The 25,749-nt window shown below is 46.5% G+C and overlaps 1 protein-coding gene across 1 annotated transcript in view; it reads left to right on the forward strand.

Annotated features, from left to right (window-relative positions):
- The window catches only part of LOC139273897 (usherin-like), a 103,042-nt gene that overhangs the window by 8,364 nt on the left and 68,929 nt on the right, over nt 1-25,749 (forward strand). Inside the window, exons 2-3 of the mRNA XM_070890971.1 lie at nt 1,636-1,863; nt 8,589-10,111. Coding sequence (XP_070747072.1) covers nt 1,636-1,863; nt 8,589-10,111 — 1,751 coding nt within the window. The remainder of the gene's footprint in view (nt 1-1,635; nt 1,864-8,588; nt 10,112-25,749) is intronic.

Genomic DNA, 25,749 nt, shown 5'->3' on the forward strand with positions numbered 1-25,749 from the left:
GCTCCACTTTGCCAGCTTTTCCAGGCTTTTTCCCCTTCTGCTATTCTGCATTGACCACTTACACATCCTCTGGGTCTTGTGTATACAGGTGCAGCGTCCAAAATCCGGAGTCCAGGAATCCAGAATGTTCCGAAATCCGGACTCCGGACCGATTGGTGACAGGGTCGTCCGGAATCCATCAAATTTTCCGGAATCTGGACCCTGCCGACCTTGAGGTGCTGCCGCTGCCCGACCTCGGGCCTCGCCTCGTCGCCGCCGCCCAACCCCGGGGTCTCCTCACCAGCCCGCCCGAACACCTCCTCCGCGATGGGGCCACCCGACCAGCTCCTCTCCGGCGAGACTTGTCCGAATAACTCCACGGCGGCGGGGCCTCGCCCAAACACCTACACGGCAGCGGGGCCCACCCGAATACCTCATCACCCGGCGACCCGAACAGCTCTTCGGCGAGCAACCCACCACCCCACCCCCCCGATATTCCGAAATCCAGAAACACCCGACGTCAGAAAGACGTTCCAAAATCCGACAAAACGCAAAATCCGGAACGGCCTCAGTCCCGAGGGATCTGGATTTGGGGCGCTGCACCTGTATCTTTAATTTCTCTAATTTCTCTCAGCCTGCCTTCTTTCGTCTTATGCTATTATGACTTCAGTCATTCAATCATCCCCACCTAATTAGTTTACAGATCAATCTTTTTCTTTTCTTGTATATGTGGTGATTATTTTTTTTGATGACCCCCTTTTCCCTGGACCTGCTTCTTCTTTAAATTCATCTGTAACAGCTTCCAGTTCTGAAAAAGGGTCAGAAGACCTGAAACGTTAACTTTATTTTCCTTTCTTCACTAATGCTGCCTGGCCTGCTGAGTGCTTCCAGCATTTTCTATTTTTATTTCAAATTTCCAGCATTTGGAGTATTTTGCTTTTTATTTTAATGTTTAAATCAGAGAACCCTGGCAGATACATTTCTCCCTAATCCAGTGGCACTTGTCCACTCCAGTGGCCTTTACCACTGTCTTGGCTGAGATCAGCTAAATTAGCACAAAGATCAAACCTACAATCTTCCTGGTCTCTATGGCTCAGCTGCTCACTACCTGTATCCACTGTGCCATCAAGAGAATGGCAAGTTAATGCTAATAAGTAGTATAAGTTTCTCTATGTCTGAAAAATCCCAGTAGTTTGAAAATCTGATTTCTGTGAAATGCAGAGCCAGTTTTACAAAGCCAGGTTTCTAGCTGGACACCAAGACATGAGGACACTCCCAGGCAGTTACAGGCTATATCAGGTTGTTTCATTTTCTTATTTCTACATTCTTAAATAGTGTCACCGTTTAACTAAAGGATGATCCTTGCAGCTTAAAAAAATTAATCAGGCTGCCCATCATATAACAAGCTGAAATTCTTTACATTCCTAATGATGAATGTCATAACACCAGATTATATAGGTGCATATAACCATAAAATCATAGTATTCCCAGGATAAATTGCAAAATTATAATCTTGTTACATGATTTTCATTTTCATGCAAAAATATTACAATAAAGTTACAATAATACTCAAAAATACAATTAGTTTTGCTAAGCTTTTGTTTGCTGATTTGAAATTGTCACTGATTTGTAAAAGCGAATGTATTTTTATTGCAGGGTACAAGCAGCCAGGCTCACGTGTTTGGATTAAAGCCGTTTACCATCTATAATTTTCACGTGCTTGCCATAAATAATGGTGGGCAAGTGGCAAGCCCATGGACTGCTGTACGCACCCTGGAAGCATCACCCAGTGGGCTCGGTAATTTCACTGTTGAGAATAGAGAAAATGGCCGTGCACTGTTACTGAAGTGGTCAGAACCCACTAACCCAAATGGAATAATCAAGGTAAGATCAAGGTTAAGACTTGAGCTATGCTGATTCCCCTTAAGATCTAGAGAAATGGGGATAATGGTTAAAATATCGATCTTGTTATAACTTGAAGTGACACTATGGAGATGGCTGTTAGTAAAATGTATAGTTAAATTAAGATGGCAGGCATGGTGTTAGGGGACAGAGATTAGCAATTCAAACATAAATTAACGATCATGGAATTAAATGAAGTGAAAGTATCTCAGGGAAAAATACCTTAGTGTTATGATAGAGGCAAGAACATATATTAATAATTCATTCAAATTAAATACAATGCATATTATATAGCAGGATCTTTAGATCCCGATTGGCAAATCTCTGCACATTTTCATGGGAAAAAAGTTGTAAAGAAATTAACTCACGGAACATTTCAGAATATCAGTGATTCAATGCATGCTCAACTCTACCGTGCATTAAACAAAAAAGCTAAATATTGAACATATACAGCAAGTCAGTTAGCATTTCGGAAGTGGAAAAGTGGAAAAACTATCCCTTCACATGTATCCCCTTCATCAGATCTGGACCATCAGATAGCTTAGCACATCCTTTCTTGCAGTTTTATCAAAAAGCCCTTTTTATTCTATTGACTTAATTTTTTTATAGTGAGGTAAAATCAGTTATGTACTTTTGCTTTAGAATTTTATTCTGTTTGACACTGAACTAGGAAATACAAACAATGGTATTAACAGAGAATTACAGGGCCAAAATTCCGGTGACTGGGAAAGGCACAGAGCAAATAGTCTGTTGGGGGACCAGAATTTGGGGTTAAACCCAGATGTTCCAGGTCTCCTTCCCATTTAAAATGCACTCCAAAATCTGGTATTGGGTTTTAGGAGGGGCTCAAAGTCTACCATCCACCCTCCTCCCCACATATTGGAAATGTGTCTGGGGGATTTACACATCTACCCCAGGAATTCCTCCACTGACACCCTCATGGTGACCGGTGAGAATTCTGTTCAGTGCCAAGTAAAGTCACAGGACTGAACGAAGAAGAGGTAATCAATCCCCTCTGGAATCGACTACCTTTCCAAAAATGCCATATGCTCCAGGAAAATACAGATGTTTAATGTGGTGCCTCTTAGTCCATCCCAGGCTTCAGGCCTACCCACAGAGTGGCATGGCGCTGCTCCGTTTCTCCTCCCGGTGGAACATGACAGACAACTTTGAAGCTTCCTTACAGGCTCGGGCCACCTTCCCTAAGTAGTTAAATAACCTTATCCCTGCAAATTGGGACTAGATCCGCAGCCATCTCCTTGGACGATTGGGAGTTCCACTCTGCTGCACCTCTCCTGAAGGACTCGGAACCCCAAAATTTTGGGGCCTTCTTATCTACCAACTGTACAGCTTTATGAACGGCCTTGGATGAAATTCTGAAATGAATTTAATGAAAATAGCTGGGATGTTTTAAAAAGTTTTGACAATGCCATTATTTTCTGCCAAGATTTACCCGGTCGTCCACCATAACTCTGGCAAAGGATTGACAGAAGCCTCAGAGAAACGATGTAAATGGTGTTCACACCATTTCTCCAGAGTTTCCACGGATCTACCACTGAAGTTATTGCAGACATTCAGTAGAACCCCTGAGAAATTCAACCCCTGAATGTCCATTTAATAGAGTGGGACCTTCTTATAGTTAACTCAGATATATTGACATTCAATTTATATTGAAAAACACAATGCCCAAATCATTTACCATGTAACTCAGTGGAATAATACTACTGTTACAACATATTGTTCTATAGTGAAAATCTTCCATTGTCCAGCCCATAAGGAAAAAAGGAAAATAGATTTCATAGATCTATGGGCAATTGTTCCCCAGGCATTAAGGGCCAAATTTGCCCCGTGTTGGGTTTGCAGCGCATAATTCGAATTAGTTTTTTTAAAATCAGCGGCTCAAGAAGCACAGCATATTCGTTCTAATTCTGCTCTCGAAAATAATCACTCAGATTCAGAATGGCAATCTGTTTTTAGACATGCAAGCCGAGAAATTATTGTTGGCAATATTAGTAGATGATTGTTGACTTTTTTCATCTGATATTTCTCTGTCCACCAGTTTAACAGAGGCTTTAATCGTTTAGTTTAAGTGTGTTGATGCCTCTGTCTCATTGAAGGAACAGGAATTTGTAAAACACGTTACAAATTCAGACATAACATCACCAAAAGTAATTTCTAGGCTGCAGTCAATGGTAGGGTAAAATCATTGTCTGCTGAGGGAGCTCTGAGTTCAACTTTAGTGACAGTCCAAGAAACAGTTTTTGGATCAGAAGCTTTTTGTAGATCAGTTTACATATTGACGAGTTTCAAAATTTCAATTTGCAACATTCGGTGAGGAAACTTTGGGCCCAAAATTCAGTACCGCTGGAAAGCTGGTGCTCCCCCTACCTTTTTGTGGCCATTAGCGCCAAAATTTTGGAGTGGATGGGCCACCCCATATTCAGCTCCCAAAGTGAACAACTGGGTTCCAGTGCTAATGAACCCTTCCAAAGTGGATTTTTCAGATTTTGTAAAGGCCAGGGTTTGCAGCAAGACCCTGAGGGGGGAAGGAGGTTGGAAGAATGGCTGGTATAAGAGGTGCAAGGAGAGCCAACAGGTTCACTGATATGGAGCTGGAGACACTGATGGACGATGTGGAGGACATAAGAAGAATACAGTTTTCTGATGTGGGGAGACCTGGCAGACCACCAGTACATAATGCATGGAGGGAGATTGCAGGGAAGGTGTCAGGACGCTGGCTAGTCTGCACCCGGTCCTTCCAAGGTGGCGACGGGTCGACTCCTCCTTGCTCTGGGGCGACAGGGATCCTTCTCCTCCTCCTCATCCTCCTGTGCCTCCTCCTCCCTCCACCTCTTCCTCCTCCTCAGGTGGTACTGCTGGCTCGACCTCCAGTGGTTGTCCCCTCATGAAGGCCAGGTTGAGATGAGTACTGCAAGGTGCCACCAGGTCGATCCAGGCACCGAAATTTCTGCTTAAGGATGCCTATGCACTGCACAATGATGCACCTTTGTATGAGGGTCATTGTATGCATGCTCTGGCGCTGTCCTGGGGTTCCGCAGAGGAGTGAGCAGCCAACTGGACAAAGGATATCCCTTGTCCCCAAGCAGCCAACCGCAATCCTGATTCAGGCTGGTGAAGATGGCGGGCACATTCGTCTGGCGCAGAATGAACGAATCATGGCTGCTGTCTCCCTTGCCCGCTGCCTGTTTGCACAGTGCTAATGGCGATGCCTTCTCCTGCGTGCCGCCCTGCTTCTGACCAGATGTACCAGGTGTCGCCCTCCCAACACTCCTCCCATCCTCAGGGTGAACCCTGCCAAGCCGGTCTCTGCAGCCCACATGACTCCACTAAAGAGTCGGACCTGAAAGTTGTGCAAAAGTACAGGGGTATGTGCAAACCTCTGAGCAGCACTCAGCAGGTTTAATGGAGCCAAAACAATTAATAAAATTACATGAAAAGATAAATACTGTAGATGCTGGAAAATAAAATAAAAACATTAATAATTAATAAAACTATATGAAAAGATAAATACTGTGCATGCTGGAAAATGAAATAAAAACAATAATAATAAAACTATATCAAAAGATAAATACTGCGGATGCATGCTGGAAAATGAAATAAAAACACTAATAAGTAATAAAACTATTTACCTACCAAAGGGCCCCAGCGGTGTAGCGTTCAAGCACCACATTGAAAACCTCGCGGGGGTACTGCCGGGAAAAGTCCTACCTTTGCCTCGGTAAATTTTGCTGTGGTAATCCCTTTCCAGCAGCCCGCACGCTGCAGAGCTCACCGCTGGAAACTTTCCTTTACAGCGGCTTCACCACACCGTTTCCAGCGGAAGTGAACACCACTGAAATCCTCCCCGAGCTGAATATGGCTCGGGGAGGGCGAAGTACCCGACCGCGGCGGCCGATCAATTTTTTTCGGTTGGCCACCCAAACTCCACGGTAGCCATCCCTTCGGCGACGGTGAATTTCGGGCCCTTTAACTCCCCCATCCAGGCAAGAGAGGGATGGAGCGGGTGAAATTCTAAAAAATGGGAAACCCAACCCCAACCGGCCGAGAACGATCTTACTTCCAGTTTAACTGGGGCGGGTTGGGGAGGTGGGCGAGTTATCTGCTCTCGAGAAGAGGGTTGGTAATTAGAACATATTAATGAGGCTGCGTGCCTCAGATTTGAGCAGCCATGTGATTTAACAGCTATGGGCCCAGTTTCCCAGTTCTCAGGCTAACTGCCAGTCAGATCCTGCAGGTAAGTGCCTTTTCAGCACTGCTTGCAGCCAGGTGGAGCAGGAGTGATTCCCCCAGCCCCTCAAGCTAGCCTATCGTGATCTGTCTCCCTCCCCGTGATCTCTCCCACCCATGATCTGAGACTGATTCCCTGCGACCTGCAGAATCCCCATTATCCAATGCCTGCCCACACCATGATCAGCTGACCCCCACCCCCACCCCGGTGATCCAATGCCTGCTTCCCCGACCTGATTGGCTGACTCCCCCTCCCCCGCAATGATCAGCCGACCCCTTCCCCATGATCCAATGCCTGCCTTCCCCAGTTGACCGACCGCTAGCAGTTGCCCCCAATCCCTCCCCTTAACTATTGGGGCCTTAACATTTAATGAAAGTATCAGTCAGTAATGAAGCTCCAGATATAAGGTACAGTTGCACGCTCTTAGCAGTGAGTGACTTTGCAGGATGCGCATCATGGAAAATCGCTGGCAGATAGCCCGTCATTTTCCAGCCCGTGCACCGGTATTTTCCCATGATGTGCTCCATGTGAGCACCACTCTCCGCCGGGAAAACCACTACACCGATTTGGCCCGATAGTGTCAAGTATGATATAATTCTGACAGGGCTTTGTTAGTGATAACTACAACTAAATACGCCTGAGTATATTCAAGACAGAGATCGATAGATTTTTGGATACTAAGGGAATCAAGGGATATGGGAATAGTGCAGGAAGGTGGAGTTGAGGTGGATCAGCCATGGTCCAATTGAATGACAGAGCAGGCTTGAAGGGCCGAATGACCTATTCCTGCTTCTATTTCTTATGTTCTTGATTCAGTTATATTGTAAAGCAGGCCATGTTAACTGAAAAACATTTTTATTTTTGTAACATTATAGTTTAGAAACAACATTTTCATATGATACAAAAAAAGAAAATGCTGGAAACACTCAGCATGTCAGGCAGCATCAGTGGATAGAACAGATGTGTTAACGATTTATCAAAACTGTTTTGATAACCCAAAACATTAACTCATCTGTTCGCTGCGCAGATGCTGCCTGGCCTGCTGAGTGCCTCCAGCAATTTCTGTTTTTGTTTCAGATTTCCAGCATCTGCAGTTTTTCCTTTTTTATTTTAAGCCATATGTTTTCTCAGTTATCAGCTGTTCAACTAAAATATAATTATATTTTAAATCACCAATATATACTTTGGGAAGGAGAAGGGAATCAAATTGGTCTACAGAAGTAATGCAAAGCGAATGATAAAGAAACGGTGTACCATTAATAGGTAAGGAATTCGGATGAGATGTAAAACAAGCTAACGATTTGCTATCACCCAGTTTGTGCGACAGCCAATGAGAAATTTCATCCCTTCTCCTTCCCAAAGGGTCAATAGTGTAAAATATGTTGTAGAGGAATAGTACTGGATCTTATTTAGACTCAGGCGGGCTGTGGGGGGGTGGGTTCGAGGCAGGTGGGAAACCTGTCTAATTTGAATGTGAGGTCAAGGGCTTCCTACCCGTAGTAGGGTAGGGCAGGTAGGCCTCAGTTGTGAGGGGTCGGTCCGGGGTAGGGATCGGCGGGAGGGAAGTCGCGGATTGGGATGGGGTTTGGCAATTTGGAAGGGGGATTGGGATCGGGAGGGGTTCGGCAATCAGGAGGGGATCGGCAGGTGATGGGGGGGTGGTTGAGGATCGGGGAAGTCGGGGATCAACAGGAAAGTGGGGATCGCAGCGGGGCGGGGGTTTGACAGCCAGGGATCGGGTGGTGGTCAACGGTGGGTCGGGACCGGCCACCAGAGGATCGTGGCTGGCCTCATCATCATCATTGGGGCGGAGACCTGGGGGGGGGGGTAAACCTTGGAATGCAATCGGAGGTCTTGTGGAGGGTGGGTATGGTAGGTACCCTGGATCCAGGAGGTAGGTATAAAGCCACATACCTCCTGGATGCAGCAGGCCCCGCCTCTGTTTAACTGCTGGGCTTCACAAATTGTGTGAAACCCATCCACAGGCAGTTAAAAACAAAATGGATGGGGAGAAAGAGGCTTCCAGCCTCATTACAATATTTAAATTGAGCTAACGCCCCCTGGCAGCGGGTTGGTCGCTCACCTCCCGTCCCGCCTATGGTATAACCAGAAGTGAGTGGGTTGGATGCGGGGTCAGGTCGGGATTCACATTTTTAACAATATATCTGCCCCCCACTTGTTTTTTGTTGGGAACATTCCAGCCTCAGTGTTAGAATCCCATTCCCAACTGTCAGTCAAACTCAACTCCTGTTGATGGTTAAATTGTAGTAACTCTTATTTTAAGAACTTTGTGTTTCTCTTTCCTAGTTAAAGGCTACCTATTTTGGTGGTAATTAACAGTGGGGATGTTATGGAAAATAGTGAAATCTGGATTTTAAAAGATTTTTTGTTGTTTTGCTCGACACGGAAAAAAATCCAAGTGTGTAACTAATATTGCCACAATTACTTTGTTTTGCAGACGTATAATATTTATAGTGATGAAAATCTGGAGTACAGTGGTTTATCCCGTCAGTTCTTATTCAGACGCCTGGAGCCTTATACGGTCTACACACTAGTGCTTGAAGCTTGCACAAAGGCAGGCTGTACACATTTTCCACGACAAGAAATAAGGACAGACGAAGCACCGCCAGTCTCCCAGCCTGCACCTGCCGTCCAGTCAGTGAATGCAACACAGATTGAACTGCGGTGGATTAAGCCACTTAGTGCAAATGGAAAAATAATTCAGTATGATGTGATTCGTAAAAGCAATAGACAAACTGCAAGCTTCCTTGAGAAAAGAGAACTATTGATGGATGAGGAGGCAGTATTCAGAGAATATGAGACTGACAAAGACGAATATGTATTCATTGATAGCAATTTAAAACCATGGACAAGATATGAGTATAAAGTATGTAGTTGGAATTCTGTTGGACATGCAGACAGCCCATGGGTGGTTGTGAAAACCAGCCAAGATGCACCGATGGGCTTCCTTGCTCCTGAAGTTCAATATGTACCAGATAACGCGCACAAGCTAGTAATTTCCTGGTCTACTCCAGAAAAAATCAATGGTGTTCTCCAGTCCTACAGACTACAAAAGAATAAACTTATTTTTCCTTTCAGTTTTGATGCTTTAACATTTAAATATACAGATGAAGGCCTACTGGCATACACCGTTTATAGCTATGCAGTGATTGCTTGTACACTGGGAGGCTGCTCCACTAGTAAAGCTACTAAAATACGAACACTTGAAACGGCTCCAGCTTTTGTGAGCCCTCCAACACTTCAGACTATTAGTGCAACACAAATCAATGCTTCTTGGATAGCATCAGTGATGCAAACTGGAAAGATTTCTGAATATCGATTACTTATTAATAATGAACAGACCTACTCTGGACAGGGACTAACTACTGTAGTTTCTGGTCTAAAACCATACACAGAGTACCATTTCATCTTAATTGTCTGCACTAATGGTGGCTGTACCTCCAGCTCATCTGTAAATATTTGGACAATGGAAGCGCCACCATCCAACATGGTAATGCCCAAGTTACAGGTCACAGGATCAGAATCTATTGAAGTTACATGGAAAGAACCAAACAGTCCCAATGGAAAGATCAAAAACTATGAACTAAGGCGTGATGGTGTGCTCATTTATGCAGGCCTAGAAACTCGGTATCATGAATTCACTCTGACACCAGGTATGGAGTACAGTTACACTGTTGCTGCCAATAATAGCCAAGGGAGCACCATCAGTCCTCCTTCCAAAGCCAGAACCAATCCTTCAGCTCCTTCTGGAATGGCACCTCCAAAATTGCATGCATGGACCTCTGGTGACATCATAGCAAATTGGCAACCACCTGCACAGACCAATGGCGTGATTGTAAACTACACAATATTCTGCCGTGATCTTACCACAACTGATGTTAGAGCTTTCACATTTGCTCCACCTGACACGTCCTTTATGAGCCAATCTTCCAGGTTAACAGGACTAAAAACATATACTTGGTATGTGGTAAGCATGTTATTAGAGGTGATTTAATCTGGTGTGTAATATTTGTTATAAAGGTCGGATCAGTACTGGAAACCAGCTGATTTAGTTAAACCATGCTTGTAAGTAAACAAATGGAAGCGCTATTATAGAGTGGAAATGAGTACAGCGGGCGGTGAAGAAGGCAAATGGTATGTTGGCCTTCATAGCAAGGAGATTTGAGTATCGGAGCAGGGAAGTCTTACTGCAGTTGTACAGGGCCTTGGTGAGGCCCCACCTGGAATATTGTGTTCAGTTTTGGTCTCCTAATCTGAGGAAGGACTTTCTTGCTATTGAGGGAGTGCAGCAGAGGTTCACCTGACTGATTGCTGGGATGGCAGGACTGACAAATGAGGAGAGACTGGATCGACTGGGCCTGTATTCACTGGAGTTTAGAAGGATGAGAGGGGATCTCATAGTAACATATAAAATTCTGATGGGACTGGACAGATTTGATGCAGGAAGAATGTTCCCGATGTTGGGGAAGTCCAGAACCAGGGGACATAGTCTTAGGATAAGGGGTAAGCCATTTAGGACTGAGATGAGGAGGAACTTCTTCACTCAGAGTTGTTAACCTATGGAATTCCCTACCGCAGAGAGTTGTTGATGCTAGTTTTGGATATATTCAAGCGGGAGTTAGATATGGCCCTTACGGATAAAGGGATCAAGGGGTATGGAGAGAAAGCAGGAACGGGGTACCGAAGGAATGATCAGCCATGATCTTATTGAATGGTGGTACAGGCTCGAAGGGCCGGATGGCCTACTCCTGCACCTATTTTCTATGTTTCTATGTTTCTATGAGGGAAAGACAATACAGAAAATACATGAAACTATGCAAACAAAAAGAGTTGAAAACACACAACTCTCAATCAGTTAAAAACTCTAATAATTTTGAAAGTATTCTCAACTAATTACAAACATTCAAGGCACCATTTTGTGAAAAGCACAATCTATAAAACGAAAGTGTTAAAAGCAGATTTTTTGAATACTTCAGTTAAAAATAATAGTTTTCTGATTTTGCTTCTTTACAGTACAGAGGTTCAAGTCAGGCATATACTGATATACAATCCAGCGCACCAGTAGTTGGTTATATGAGTATATGTTCTATCCACCGTTGACCAAATAATTTAGAAATGTGAACCTGGGAATTCCAGTTTGTGTGCAAAACAGGGATAAATGGTGCATTGCGTTGTTACGATGTTGATTTCTATCAAAGGCCATTTATTCCAGATATGCAAGGTTTGTGTATTTTGACTTAATTATGAGCTCCTAACTGCACAATGTGCAGCCCTGTGGAGCATTCACAATAATTCCACAACTGCTGCTGATTTAAAGAGCTGCAGCTGCTATATTAACATCGACAATCTCACCTACAACAGAAAAGAAGGGGTTTGGGCTGGAAGATTTCTAGGCAGTGGAGGATTCTGGCCCTTGAATCACCAGATTTACAGCTGCGAAGCTTCAGGTGGCGAGAAGGGCTGTTCCCTTGGGCACTGAAAGATGCTCTCTATAGAAAATTCCAGTGCAATAAGTCTGGCAGTTAACATGGTGAATGCTGCCACAACATCCAAAGGATTCCAAATTCAGAAAGAAGGCAGAGCTGACGAAATTGCAGAGATAAGGCTCATGAACTGCTTTCTATACCAAGTAGCTTCCCCAAGTATGCATGCCACAAAATGTTTCCAGTTAACCTGTTATTCTTTTATTCTGCACCACCCAACCATTCAGACAAACTTACAGCTTTTTGAATACTTACCATACATGCTCATACTGCAAAATGACATAAATATGATGGTGGGGCCTCCATATTATAGAAACATTGGCCCCATGTTTCCACATGATTTGCTCCTGATTTTTAGGAGCAACTGGTGTAGAACGGAGTATCTTAGAAATCGGAATTCTCGTCATTTAGTTTGCTCCAGTTCTAGTCAGTTAGAACAGTTTCACTTTGGAACAGAATTTTTTTTTCAAAAGGGGGCGTGTCCGGCCACTTACGCCTGATTTCAAAGTTTCGTCAGTGAAAACTTACTCCAAACTAACTTAGAATGGAGTAAGTGAAGATTTTTGAACGCTCAAAAAAACCTTGTACACTTTAGAAAATCAGGCGTAGGGAATGGTGGGGGGGGGGGGGTTTAAAGGGAAGTTTACAAACATTAAACACTTCAGTTTTACAAATAAAGAGCCATCATTAATAATAAATGATAAATACATCAATAAATCAACCAATAAATCAATCAAAAAAAATTAATAAGAAATATATTTTTTTAAATCAATAAATAAAACATTTTCTACTTACCGACTGCAGCACCGGGAGCCCTCCAACACCGTGCTGGGATGCTCCCCTCAGTGTGTCTCTGTCAGTGTCTCTATCTCTCTGTCTGTCTGTGTGACTCTCATTCTCTGTCTGTGTTTCTGACAGCGAGGGGAGGGGGAGGAGGGGGGGAGCAGAGGGAGGGAAGGGGGAGAAGGGGGAGGGATGGAGGAGAAGGGGGAGGGATGGAGAAGGGGGGAGGGAGGGAGAAGGGGGGAGAAGGGGATACAGAGGAGAAGGGGGGGAAGGAGATTGGGGGGGGAAGGAGATTGGGGGAAGGAGATTGGGGGGGGAAGGAGATTGGGTGGGGGGAAGGAGATTGGGGGGGGTGGGGGGGAAGGAGAAGGGGGAGGGTGGCTGAACGGGCCGGGCCCGAGACTTCGGGCAGGGCCCGTCCCTAGCACCAGATTTACAGGTAGGTGGCATTGGGTCGGGTCGGGGGGGGTGGTGGGAGGGAGGTCGGTTCGGTTCGGGTAGGGGGGAGGGAGGGAGGGAGAGGGAGGTCAGGTCGGGGGGAGGGAGGTCAGGTCGGATCCAGTCCGGGGGCGGGGGGGGAGGAACGGGTGTCGGGTCCGGTCCGGGGGCGGGGGGGGTGGGGGGGAGCGGGTGTCGGGTCCGGTCCGGAGGCGGGGGTGGGGGGGGAGCGGATGTCGGGTCCGATCTGGGGGCGGGGGGGGGGAGCGGGTGTCGGGGGCGGGGGGGGGAGCGGATGTCGGGTCTGGTCCGGGGGGGAGGGGGGGCGGGTGTCGGGTCCGGTCCGGGGGCGGGGGGGGAGCAGGTGTCGGGTCCGATCCGGAGGCGGGAAGCGGGAGTCGAGTCGGGTCAGGAGGAAGCAGGAGCTGGCCGTGGGAGGAGCCTTATTCACGCAGCCCCAGTGAGGCCATTCGGCCAGGGCTAGAGGCTGAGTGCGTCGGGCCCCTCCCACACAGTTTCGGGCTCCTGGAGCTACTGCATTTGCGCGCCCACTGTAACGCGCATGTGCGGAGGTCCCGGCACTGTTTTCAGTGCAGGGGCCTGGCTCCACCCCCTACAGCTCCTGCTGCGCTGCGCCAAGGGCCAGAGGACCTGCAGGGAGGTGGAGAATCTGGAGGGTTTTTTTAGGCGCACTTTGTGGCGCGAAAAACGGGCGTCCAGGTCGGGACTGCGCCGTTCTCGGCGCGGCTCGAAACTTGGGCCCATAGAAACATAGAAAATAGATGCAGGAGTAGGCCATTCGGCCCTTCGAGCCTGCACCGCCATTCAATATGATCATGGCAGATCATGTAACTTCAGTACCCCATTTCTGCTTTCTCTCTATACCCCTTGATCCCTTTAGCCATAAGGGCCACATCTAACTCCCTTTTGAATATATCTAACGAACTGGCCTCAACAACTTTCTATGGTAGAGAATTCCACAGGTTCACAATTCTCTGAGTGAAGAAGTTTCTCCTCATCTCAGTCCAAATGGCTTACCCCTTATCCTTAGACTGTGACCCCTGGTTCTGGACTTCCCCAACATCGGGAACATTCTTCCTGCATCTAAACTGTCCAATCCTGTCAGAATTTTATATATTTCCATGAGATCCCCTCTCATTCTTCTAAATTCCAGTGAATATAAGCCTAGTCGATCCAGTCTTTTTTCATATGTCAGTCCTGCCATCCCGGGAATCAGTCTGGTGAACCTTCGCTGCACTCCCTCAATAGCCAGAACATCCTTCCTCAGATTAGGAGACCAAAACTGCACACAATACTCAAGGTGCGGTCTCACCAAGGCCCTGTACAACTGCAACAAAACCTTCCTATTCCTATACTCAAATCCTCTCGCTATGAAGGCCAACATGCCATTTGCCGCCTTCACTGCCTGCTGTACCTGCATGCCAACTTTCAATGACTGATGTACCATGACACCCAGGTCTCGTTGCACCTCCCCTTTTCCTAATCGGTCACCAATCAGATAATATTCTGCCTTCCTGTTTTTGCCACCAAACGTGGATAACCTCACATTTATCCACATTATACTGCATCTGCCATGCATTTGCCCATTCACCTAACCTGTCCAAGTCACCCTGCAGCCTCTTAGCATCCTTCTCACAGCTCACACTGCCACCCAGCTTCGTGTCATCTGCAAACTTGGAGATAGTACATTCAATTCCTTCGTCTAAATCATTAATGTATATTGTAACTATCTGGGGTCCCAGCACTGAACCTTGCGGTACCCCACTAGTCACTGCCTGCCATTCTAAAAAGGACCCGTTTATTCCTACTCTTTGCTTCCTGTCTGCCAACCAGTTCTCTATTCACATCAATACATTAACCCCAATACCATGTGCTTTAAGTTTGCACACTAGGATGGTATGTTGCCTCCCTGGTGCAAGGGTCAAGGATGTCTCGGAGCGGGTGCAGGACATTCTGAAATGGGAGGGAGAACAGCCAGTTGTCGTGGTGCACATTGGTACCAACGACATAGGTAAAAAAAGGGATGAGGTCCTATGAAACGAATTTAAGGAGCTAGGAGCTAAATTAAAAAGTAGGACCTCAAAAGTAGTAATCTCGGAATTGCTACCAGTGCCACGTGATAGTCAGAGTAGGAATCGCAGGATAGCGCAGATGAATACGTGGCTTGAGCAGTGGTGCAGCAGGGAGGGATTCAAATTCCTGGGGCATTGGGACCGGTTCTGGGGGAGGTGGGACCAGTACAAACCGGACGGTCTGCACCTGGGCAGGACCGGAACCAATGTCCTAGGGGGAGTGTTTGCTAGTGCTGTTGGGGAGGATTTAAACTAATATGGCAGGGGGATGGGAATCAATGCAGGGAGACAGAGGGAAACAAAAAGGAGACAAAAGCAAAAGACAGAAAGGAGATGAGGAAAAGTGGAAGGCGGAGAAACCCAAGGCAAAGAACAAAAAGGGCCACTGTACAGCAAAATTCTAAAAGGACAAAGGGTGTTAAAAAAACAAGCCTGAAGGCTTTGTGTCCTAATGCAAGGAGTATCCGCAATAAGGTGGATGAATTAATTGTGCAAATAGATGTTAATAAATATGATGTGATTGGGATTACGGAGACGTGGCTCCAGGGTGATCAGGGCTGGGAACTCAACATTCAGGGGTATTCAACATTCAGGAAGGATAGAATAAAAGGAAAAGGAGGTGGGGTAGCATTGTTGGTTAAAGAGGAGATTAATGCAATAGTTAGGAAAGACATTAGCTTGGATGATGTGGAATCTATATGGGTAAAGCTGCAGAACACCAAAGGGCAAAAAACGTTAGTAGGAGTTGTGTACAGACCTCCAAACAGTAATAGGGATGTTGGGGAGGGCATCAAACAGGAAATTAGGGGTGCATGCAATAAAGGTGTGGCAGTTATAATGGGTGACTTTAATATGCACATAGATTGGGCTAGCCAAACTGGAAGCAATACGGTGGAGGAGGATTTCCTGGAGTGCATAAGGGATGGTTTTCTGGACCAATATGTTGAGGAACCAACTAGGGGGGAGGCCATCTTAGACTGGGTGTTGTGTAATGAGAGAGGATTAATTAGCAATCTCATTGTGCGAGGCCCCTTGGGGAAGAGTGACCATAATATGGTGGAATTCTGTATTAGGATGGAGAATGAAACAGTAAATTCAGAGACCATGGTCCAGAACTTAAAGAAGGGTAACTTTGAAGGTATGAGGCGTGAATTGGCTAGGATAGATTGGCGAATGATACTTAGGGGGTTGACAGTGGATGGGCAATGGCAGACATTTAGAGACCGCATGGATGAATTACAACAATTGTACATTCCTGTCTGGCGTAAAAATAAAAAAGGGAAGGTGGCTCAACCGTGGCTATCTAGGGAAATCAGGGATAGTATTAAAGCCAAGGAAGTGGCATACAAATTGGCCAGAAATAGCAGCGAACCCAGGGACTGGGAGAAATTTAGAACTCAGCAGAGGAGGACAAAGGGTTTGATTAGGGCAGGGAAAATGGAGTACGAGAAGAAGCTTGCAGGGAACATTAAGGTGGATTGCAAAAGTTTCTATAGGTATGTAAAGAGAAAAAGGTTAGTAAAGACAAACGTAGGTCCCCTGCAGTCAGAATCAGGGGAAGTCATAACGGGGAACAAAGAAATGGCAGACCAATTGAACAAGTACTTTGGTTCGGTATTCACTAAGGAGGATACAAACAACCTTCCGGATATAAAAGGGGTCAGAGGGTCTAGTAAGGAGGGGGAACTGAAGGAAATCTTTATTAGTCGGGAAATTGTGTTGGGGAAATTGATGGGATTGAAGGCCGATAAATCCCCAGGGCCTGATGGACTGCATCCCAGAGTACTTAAGGAGGTGGCCTTGGAAATAGCGGATGCATTGACAGTCATTTTCCAACATTCCATTGACTCTGGATCAGTTCCTATGGAGTGAAGGGTTCCCAATGTAACCCCACTTTTTAAAAAAGGAGGGAGAGAGAAAACAGGGAATTATAGACCGGTCAGCCTGACCTCAGTAGTGGGTAAAATGATGGAATCAATTATTAAGGATGTCATAGCAATGCATCTGGAAAATGGTGACATGATAGGTCCAAGTCAACATGGATTTGTGAAAGGGAAATCATGCTTGACAAATCTTCTGGAATTTTTTGAGGATGTTTCCAGTAAAGTGGACAAAGGAGAACCAGTTGATGTGGTATATTTGGACTTTCAGAAGGCTTTCGACAAGGTCCCACACAAGAGATTAATGTGCAAAGTTAAAGCACATGGGATTGGGGGTAGTGTGCTGACGTGGATTGAGAACTGGTTGTCAGACAGGAAGCAAAGAGTAGGAGTAAACGGGTACTTTTCAGAATGGCAGGCAGTGACTAGTGGGGTGCCGCAAGGTTCTGTGCTGGGGCCCAAGCTGTTTACATTGTACATTAATGATTTAGACGAGGGGATTAAATGCAGTATCTCCAAATTTGCGGATGACACTAAGTTGGGTGGCAGTGTGAGCTGCGAGGAGGATGCTATTAGGCTGCAGAGTGACTTGGATAGGTTAGGTGAGTGGCAAATGCATGGCAGATGAAGTATAATGTGGATAAATGTGAGGTTATCCACTTTGGTGGTAAAAACAGAGAGACAGACTATTATCTGAATGGTGACAGATTAGGAAAAGGGAAGGTGCAACGAGACCTGGGTGTCATGGTACATCAGTCATTGAAGGTTAGCATGCAGGTACAGCAGGCGGTTAAGAAAGCAAATGGCATGTTGGCCTTCATAGCGAGGGGATTTGAATACAGGGGCAGGGAGGTGTTGCTACAGTTGTACAGGGCCTTGGTGAGGCCACACCTGGAGTATTGTGTACAGTTTTGGTCTCCTAACTTGAGGAAGGACATTCTTGCTATTGAGGGAGTGCAGCGAAGATTCACCAGACTGATTCCCGGGATGGCGGGACTGACCTATCAAGAAAGACTGGATCAACTGGGCTTGTATTCACTGGAGTTCAGAAGAATGAGAGGGGACCTCATAGAAACGTTTAAAATTCTGATGGGTTTAGACAGGTTAGATGCAGGAAGAATGTTCCCAATGTTGGCGAAGTCCAGAACCAGGGGTCACAGTCTGAGGATAAGGGGTAAGCCATTTAGGACCGAGATGAGGAGAAACTTCTTCACCCAGAGAGTGGTGAACCTGTGGAATTCTCTACCACAGAAAGTAGTTGAGGCCAATTCACTAAATATATTCAAAAGGGAGTTAGATGAAGTCCTTACTACTCGGGGGATCAAGGGTTATGGCGAGAAAGCAGGAAGGGGGTACTGAAGTTTCATGTTCAGCCATGAACTCATTGAATGGCGGTGCAGGCTAGAAGGGCTGAATGGCCTACTCCGGCACCTATTTTCTATGTTTCTATGTTTCTATGTAATCTCTTGTGTGGGACCTTGTCAAAAGCCTTTTGAAAGTCCAAATACACCACATCCACTGGTTCTCCCTTGTCCACTCTACTAGTTACATCCTCAAAAAATTCTAGGGCACAGTGTCTGAAGTCTACAACATGCCCAAGGCACCCAGTGTACCCCAATGCAGGTAGCGATTGCAAAGGGGGATAGCGGCTTGTGCACTAGCTTTGCACGAAGCTCCATGCAAATTATGTGGTTGCTCCTTAATGCAGCAGGAGCACCTGAGCAGTACTGTAGCTGCACACTGACTTTTTGAAGGGGAGGTGCTGAAGCAAAATAAAAAGCAATTCAGTTATTGATGCAGTCCGTACCCATGTCGCGCCCCCCCACCCCCTCCCCCAACAATTCTACGTTACAACAGTGACTACACTTTAAAAATACTTCATTGGTTATAAAGCGCTTTGGGACGTTCTGTGGTTTTGAAAGGCACCATATCAATGCAAGTCTTTCTTTCTATTCGTTCCTACCCCGTTCCATCACATTCCATGTGCCTTTTCCCCCCATGCTAGACAATTGTCCAATGCACAACGGGCAGTCAGCAGCCCTTCATTAGCAACATTGCGATCTTGGCACTCCAAGTGTGTCACAAGTGACATTTCCAGAGCACCAGAGAATTAGGGGAATGAGCTGATGTCATGTCTTCTGGCAAGATCAGTTCATTTGTTTGGAGCTGCTGGTGACGCTGCACACAGGGTGAATAACTGGCGCCTACAGTCTATTTGAAAGAACATAAAAACATAAGAACATAAGAATTAGGAACAGGAGTAGGCCATCTAGCCCCTCGAGCCTGCTCCGCCATTCAACAAGATCATGGCTGATCTGGCCGTGGACTCAGCTCCACTTACCCGCCCGCTCCCCGTAACCCTTAATTCTCTTATTGGTTAAAAATCTATCTATCCGTGACTTGAATACATTCAATGAGCTAGCCTCAACTGCTTCCTTGGGCAGAGAATTCCACAGATTCACAACCGTCTGGGAGAAGAAATTCCTTCTCAACTCGGTTTTAAATTGGCTCCCTCGTATTTTGAGGCTGTGCCCCCTAGTTCTAGTCTCCCCGACCAGTGGAAACAACCACTCTGCCTCTATCTTGTCTATCCCTTTCATTATTTTAAATGTTTCTGTAAGATCACCCCTCATCCTTCTGAACTCCAACAAGTAAAGACCCAGTCTACTCAATCTATCATCATAAGGTAACCCCCTCATCTCCGGAATCAACCTAGTGAATCATCTCTGTACCCCCTCCAAAGCCAGTATATCCTTCCTTAAGTAAGGTAACCAAAACTGCACGCAGTACTCCAGGTGCAGCCTCACCAATACCCTATACAGTTGCAGAAGGACCTCCCTGCTTTTGTACTCCATCCCTCTCACAATGAAGGCCAACATTCCATTCACCTTCCTGATTACCTGCTGCACCTGCAAACTAACTTTTTGGGATTCATGCACAAGGACCCCCAGGTCCCTCTGCACCGCAGCATGTTGTAATTTCTCCCCATTCAAATAATATTCCCTTTTTTTGTTTTTTTTCCCTAGGTGGATGACCTCACACTTTCCGACATTATATTCCATCTGACAAACCTTAGCCCATTCGCTTAACCTATCTAAATCTCTTTGCAGCCTCTCTGTGTCCTCTACACAACTGCTTTCCCACTAATCTTTGTGTCATCTGCAAATTTTGTTACACTACACTCTGTCCCCTCTTCCAGGTCATCTATGTATATTGTAAACAGTTGTGGTCCCAGCACCGATCCCTGTGGCACACCACTAACCACCGATTTCCAACCCGAAAAGGAACCATTTATCCTGACTCTCTGCTTTCTGTTCGCCAGCCAATTCTCTATCCATGCTTATACATTTCCTCTGACTCCGCGAACCTTTATCTTCTGCAGTAACCTTTTGTGTGACACCTTATCAAATGCCGTTTGGAAATCTAAATACACCACATCCATCAGTACACCTCTATCCACCATGCTTGTTATATCCTCAAAGAATTCCAGTAAATTAGTTAAACATGATTTCCCCTTCATGAATCCATGTTGCGCGTGCTTGATCGCACTATTCCTATCTAGATGTCCCGCTATTTCTTCCTTAATGATAGCTTCAAGCATTTTCCCCACTACATTATGAAAAGGTTTCATACTGAAAATTCTTCTAACACAACCTGGCTAAATAACGATTGTTAATTTACTGAGACATAGGATGAACTATAGCTTGGGCAGGAGTCTGTCTTTGTAAGCATTCCTTTAACTTGTAACATCTCAATACTACTACTCTGGTGGCATGACAAGGTGGCACATAATAAAACAGAGTATTTCTGAACTCGAGGAAGGGTCAGGAATTTCAAAGCCTTGGCTCCTTTTGAGGAGGCCATGCTCAACATCATCATTATCATGTGTGTCCAGACAGCAAGAGAGAGTGAGGCTAGGGGACTCCCGTACGCTCATTAACCACAGTCCATGTCTTCTTGTTGCCAAATTGTCAGTCTCTGATAAAAATTGTTTATACCTGCTTCTTATTGATGAGAGTATATTTTCACTATAATCTGTATGGAGGATGTAGTGTGACCAGATTTGTTTAATTAAATTTGACAGCCCACATTTTGGTAAATATTTGTCTTCGCATCTACGTTAGAATTTAGGATATGTTGAAGTGGCCAGTATTAAGGACTGCCCCCAACCAAGCCTTGGACCACCTACCATCAAGGGCGCTACCCAGTGCCGAAACCTACAGCCAACATCTCGCCGTAGGCAACTAGGCCCATACAGCAGTGCCTGGTCTCCAGTCGCCTTGGACCCCCTTGCCACTGGACCAAGACCTTGCTCAGCTAAGCCCGTGTGGTAGCCGGTGTGCAATTTTCACCCCACGTTAAAAGAAATCACGCACAGGCATCTTCCACTCCTCCAAAATGAAGTTCTGAACCTAGAATGTCAGGACCTTCATGGACAACCCCAACAGCGACAGACCGGAACGCTGCACCGCCATAGATGCCTGGGAACTTAGACGTTTGATATCAACATCGCCGCCCCAAACGAGACCCAGCGGGCAGAGGAAGGCCAGCTCAAGGAACAAGGTAGAGGTTACACCTTCTCTTGGAAAGGGAAGCCAGAGGAGGAACGGCGCCTCCACAGAGTCAGCTTCGCCATCAAAAATGAGCTGGTCGACCGCCTCAAAGACTCCCCCTGCAGAGCTAACGAACGCCTCATGACTCTTCGACTCACTCGATCACGGAACCAGTGCGCCATAGTCATCAGTGCGTACACCCCAACACTCGATGCAACAGATGAGGCCAAAGAGGGTTTTTACTCCAACCTCGAAAAATCCCTGTACTGCGTCGCCGCTGGTGACAAACTGATCCTCCTCAGTGATTTCAACGCCAGGGTCGGCAAGGACACAGACCTCTGGGGAGGCGTGATTGGCAGAGAGGGGGTAGGGAAAGCCAACTCTAGCAGTACCCTACTCCTGACAAAATGTCTAGAGCATGAACTTGTCATCACCAACACCTTGTTCCGCCAGAGGGACAAATACAAGGCATTGTGGCAACACCCTCGCTCCAACCACTGTCACCTGCTCAACTATGTCATCATCCGAGCCAGGGATTTCAAGGATGTGTGCATCACCCGTGCCATGACAGGAGTTGATGACTGCTGGACGGACCACCGCCTATCCGATCCATCATTGACATCAACATAGCCCCAAAGCGGAGGAGGCAGCAGAAGCTGTGCCGCAAAAAAGTCAATGCCGGGGCACTTAAGGACCCAGCTAAGAGAGCCTTATACAGTCAGTGCCTCACAGCTAACCAGGCGTGCCTTGATGATCCCGAGACGCAGAATTCCCACAGCGTTTGGTCTGTCCTCCAGGCCTCCATAACCAGTGCCTTCAAAGAGACGCTCGGTCACTCAATCAGGAAACACCAGGACTGGTTTGATGAGAATGATCAGGAGATTCAAGAGCTAATAGATCACAAGCACAGGGCATTTCTGAGCCTTAAACAACAATCCAACTCGGGAGCAGCAAAGCAGCATTACAGACAGCTCAAGGCTGAGGTCCACCAAAAAACCCGGGACCTAAAGAACAGGTGGTGGATGGAGAAAGCACAGGAGATATAGCAGCTGGCCAACAGCCATGATATGCAAGGAATCTTCATCGCAGTCAAGGCCACCTACGACCCAAGGCCCCACCCCACTGCTGGCCAAGAACGGGGAAACATTCATCAAGGATACCGATGAAGTCAGGGCCCAGTGGAAGGAGCACTTTGAAGATCTCCTCAATCGAGACTTTGCCTTTGACTCGAGTGTTCTCTACTCCATTCCGCAGCATGCTCCCGTCCACCACCTCAGTGAGACCCCAACACTACACGAGGTAGAAAAAGTCATATGACAGCTAAAAAGCAACAAGGCTACGGGAGCGGATGGAATCCATGCTGAGGCACTGAAGTATGCTGGAGAGGCACTGCTGGCGTGAATACATGACCTCATCTCTCTCATCTGGAGGGAGGAGAGCATGCTGGGAGATCTCAGAGAGGCAGTGATCATGACCATCTTTAAAAAAGGGGACAAGTCCAACTGCGGCAGCAACAGAGGAATCTCCCTACTATCAGCCACCGGGAACCTGTTCAACCTTCGCCGTCTCCAGGCCAGATCCAAGACCACCCCAAACTCTGTCGTCGAGCTTCAGTACGCGGATGACGCCTGCGTCTGCGCACACACACAGAGGCTGAACTCCAGGACATAGACGCGTATTTACTGAGGTGTACGAAAGCATGGGCCTTACGCTAAACATCAGTAAGACAACGCTCGAGTCTTCCTCAACCATCTTCGCCCCGTGGCCGAGGAGCTCCTCCCGGAATCGCAGTGCAGATTTCGTCCCCCACGGGGCACAAAGGACATGATTTTTGCAGTGCGACTGCTGTAGGAAAAATGCAGGGAACAGCGCCAGCCCTTATACATGGCCTTCCTTGACCTTACAAAGGCCTTTGACACTGTCAACCGCGAGGGTCTATGGAGCATCCTCCTCCGTTTCGGATGCCCCCAAACATACGTCACCATCCTCCGCCTGCTCCACGACGACATGCAGGCCGTGATCCTTAACAACGGATCCATCACAGACCCCATCCACATCCGGACTGGGGTCAAGCAGGGCTGCGTCATCGCCCCAACCCTCTTCTCAATCTTCCTCGCTGCCATGCTCCACCTCACAGTCGACAAGCCCCCCACTAGAGTGGAACTAAACTACAGAACTAGTGGGAACCTGTTCAACCTTCGCCGTCTCCAGGCCAGATCCAAGACCACCCCAACCTCTGTCGTCGAGCTACAGTACGCGGATGATGCCTGCGTCTGTGCACACACAGAGGCTGAACTCCAGGACATAGACGCGTATTTACTGAGGCATACGAAAGCATGGGCCTTACGCTAAACATCAGTAAGACAAAGGTCCTCCACCAGCCTGTCCTCGCCACACAGCACTGCCCCCTAATCATCAAGATCCACAGCGCGGCCCTGGACAACGTGGACCACTTTCCTTATCTAGGGAGCCTCCTATCAACAAGAGCAGGCATTGATGACGAGATACAACACTGCCTCCAGTGCAGCCTTTGACTTGTTTGCCGTGAAGGAGTTCCGAGTGGAGCGCTTGCTTTGGGAGTCTCGTGTCTGGCAAGCGAACGATGTGGCCTGCCCAGCGGAGCTCATCAAGTGTGGTCAGTGCTTCAATGCTGGGGATGTTAGCCTGGACGAGGAAAAGAATGTTTGAAGACCAGGCCCTCAAAACTGTCACCAAACTCATGGTCTACAGGGCTGTAGTAATACCAGCCCTCCTGTATGGGTCAGAAACATGGACCATGTACAGTAGACACCACCAATGATGTCTCCGCAAGATCCGACAAATCCCCTGGGAGGACAGACATACCAACGTTAGCGTCCTTGTCCAGGCTAACATCCCCAGCATTGAAACACTGACCACACTTGATCAGCTTCGCTGGGTAGGCCATATCGTTTGCATGCCAGACACGAGACTTCCAAAGCAAGCGCTCTACTCGGAACTCCTTCACGGCAAACGAGCCAAAGGTGGGCAGCAGAAACGTTACAAGGACACCGTCAAAGCTTCCCTGATAAAGTGCAACATCCTCACTGATTCCTGGGAGTCCCTGGCCGAAGACCGCCCTAAGTGGAGCAAGTGTATCCGCGACAGCGCTGAGCTCCTCGAGTCTCGTCGCCGGGAGCATGCAGGAATCAAGCGCAGGCAGCGGAAAGAGCGTGCGGCAAACCAGTCCCACTCACCCCTTCCCTCAACCGCTATTTGTCCCACCTGTGACAGATACTGTGGCTCTCGTGTTGGACTGTTCAGGCACCTAAGAACTCATGTTAAGAGTGGAAGCAAGTCTTCCTCGATTCCGAGGGACTGCCTATGATGATGATGATGATGATGATGAATAAGGACATCTTCATTTTCAGTATGTAACCGAAAGGGTTTGTTATTTTAAAACGCGGGCTAGTTTTCTTTTGTTTGAGAAAATGTGACATCTAGCCCATTTTTAATTGAATTTCACAACTCACTGATGATATTGTGAGAACACATGGTTTAGAAATGTGTAGTTCCTCAAAATGTAGATTTTGTTAGCAGAAATTAAAAAGCAACCAATCACAACACATCTACAACACATAATTTCTTCTTATGTGGCTCGATGTCAAATTTATTCGTTTTGCCTTATAATACTCCTGTGAAGTGCCTTGGGACGTTTTACTACGTTAAAGGTGCTATATAAATACAAGTTGTTGTTGTTGTTGCAGTATACTCCTTTAACACTTCCCAAGTAACTAATGAGCTACATATCCAATATAAATGTCAAAAAGGTGTTAATGTTCCTGTGGAATGGGAAATATTTGTGTAAAGTAATTCAAAACCAAGTTTAAAAAGTTTAATGCCAACCCAGGCTCTGGACACAATAATAACTTTTGAAATGTTTGATGGTGGATGAGATCCCTAACTGTAAAATGGAGCTAACAAGTGTGCAGTACAGGTATAGCTTCAGCAACTCAAGATTTGGTGGGAGGTTCAGAAGAAGTTGTACTAAAAGTGAGCACAAATGTACAGCACAAATGTCACTGTAAAGTAACAAAACAGGAAAAATATGAACATGAATGAAAGTAGTAATTTTTGATGAGTTAAATACAACAACAACAACAAAATGCCCCCAAAAGTGCTGTGCTGGCACAGACAAATGTTAGCTGGAATGTAACCAGCAATGTAGCAGAATAGAAAATAACAGGTGATACAATTTATTACAGGAAGGAAATTCTATTGGTCAAATCATCCTGCCTCTATCCCCATTGCTCTTATGTCTAATGGAAAAACGAACTCAACATGTCAGGACATAGCATGGAACAGATGGTGGACCATATAACCTGAAACAGCTCATTCCGTGGGCTG

This window comes from Pristiophorus japonicus, chromosome 9 (assembly GCF_044704955.1).
Source record: "Pristiophorus japonicus isolate sPriJap1 chromosome 9, sPriJap1.hap1, whole genome shotgun sequence".
Classification (NCBI taxonomy): domain Eukaryota; kingdom Metazoa; phylum Chordata; class Chondrichthyes; family Pristiophoridae; genus Pristiophorus; species Pristiophorus japonicus.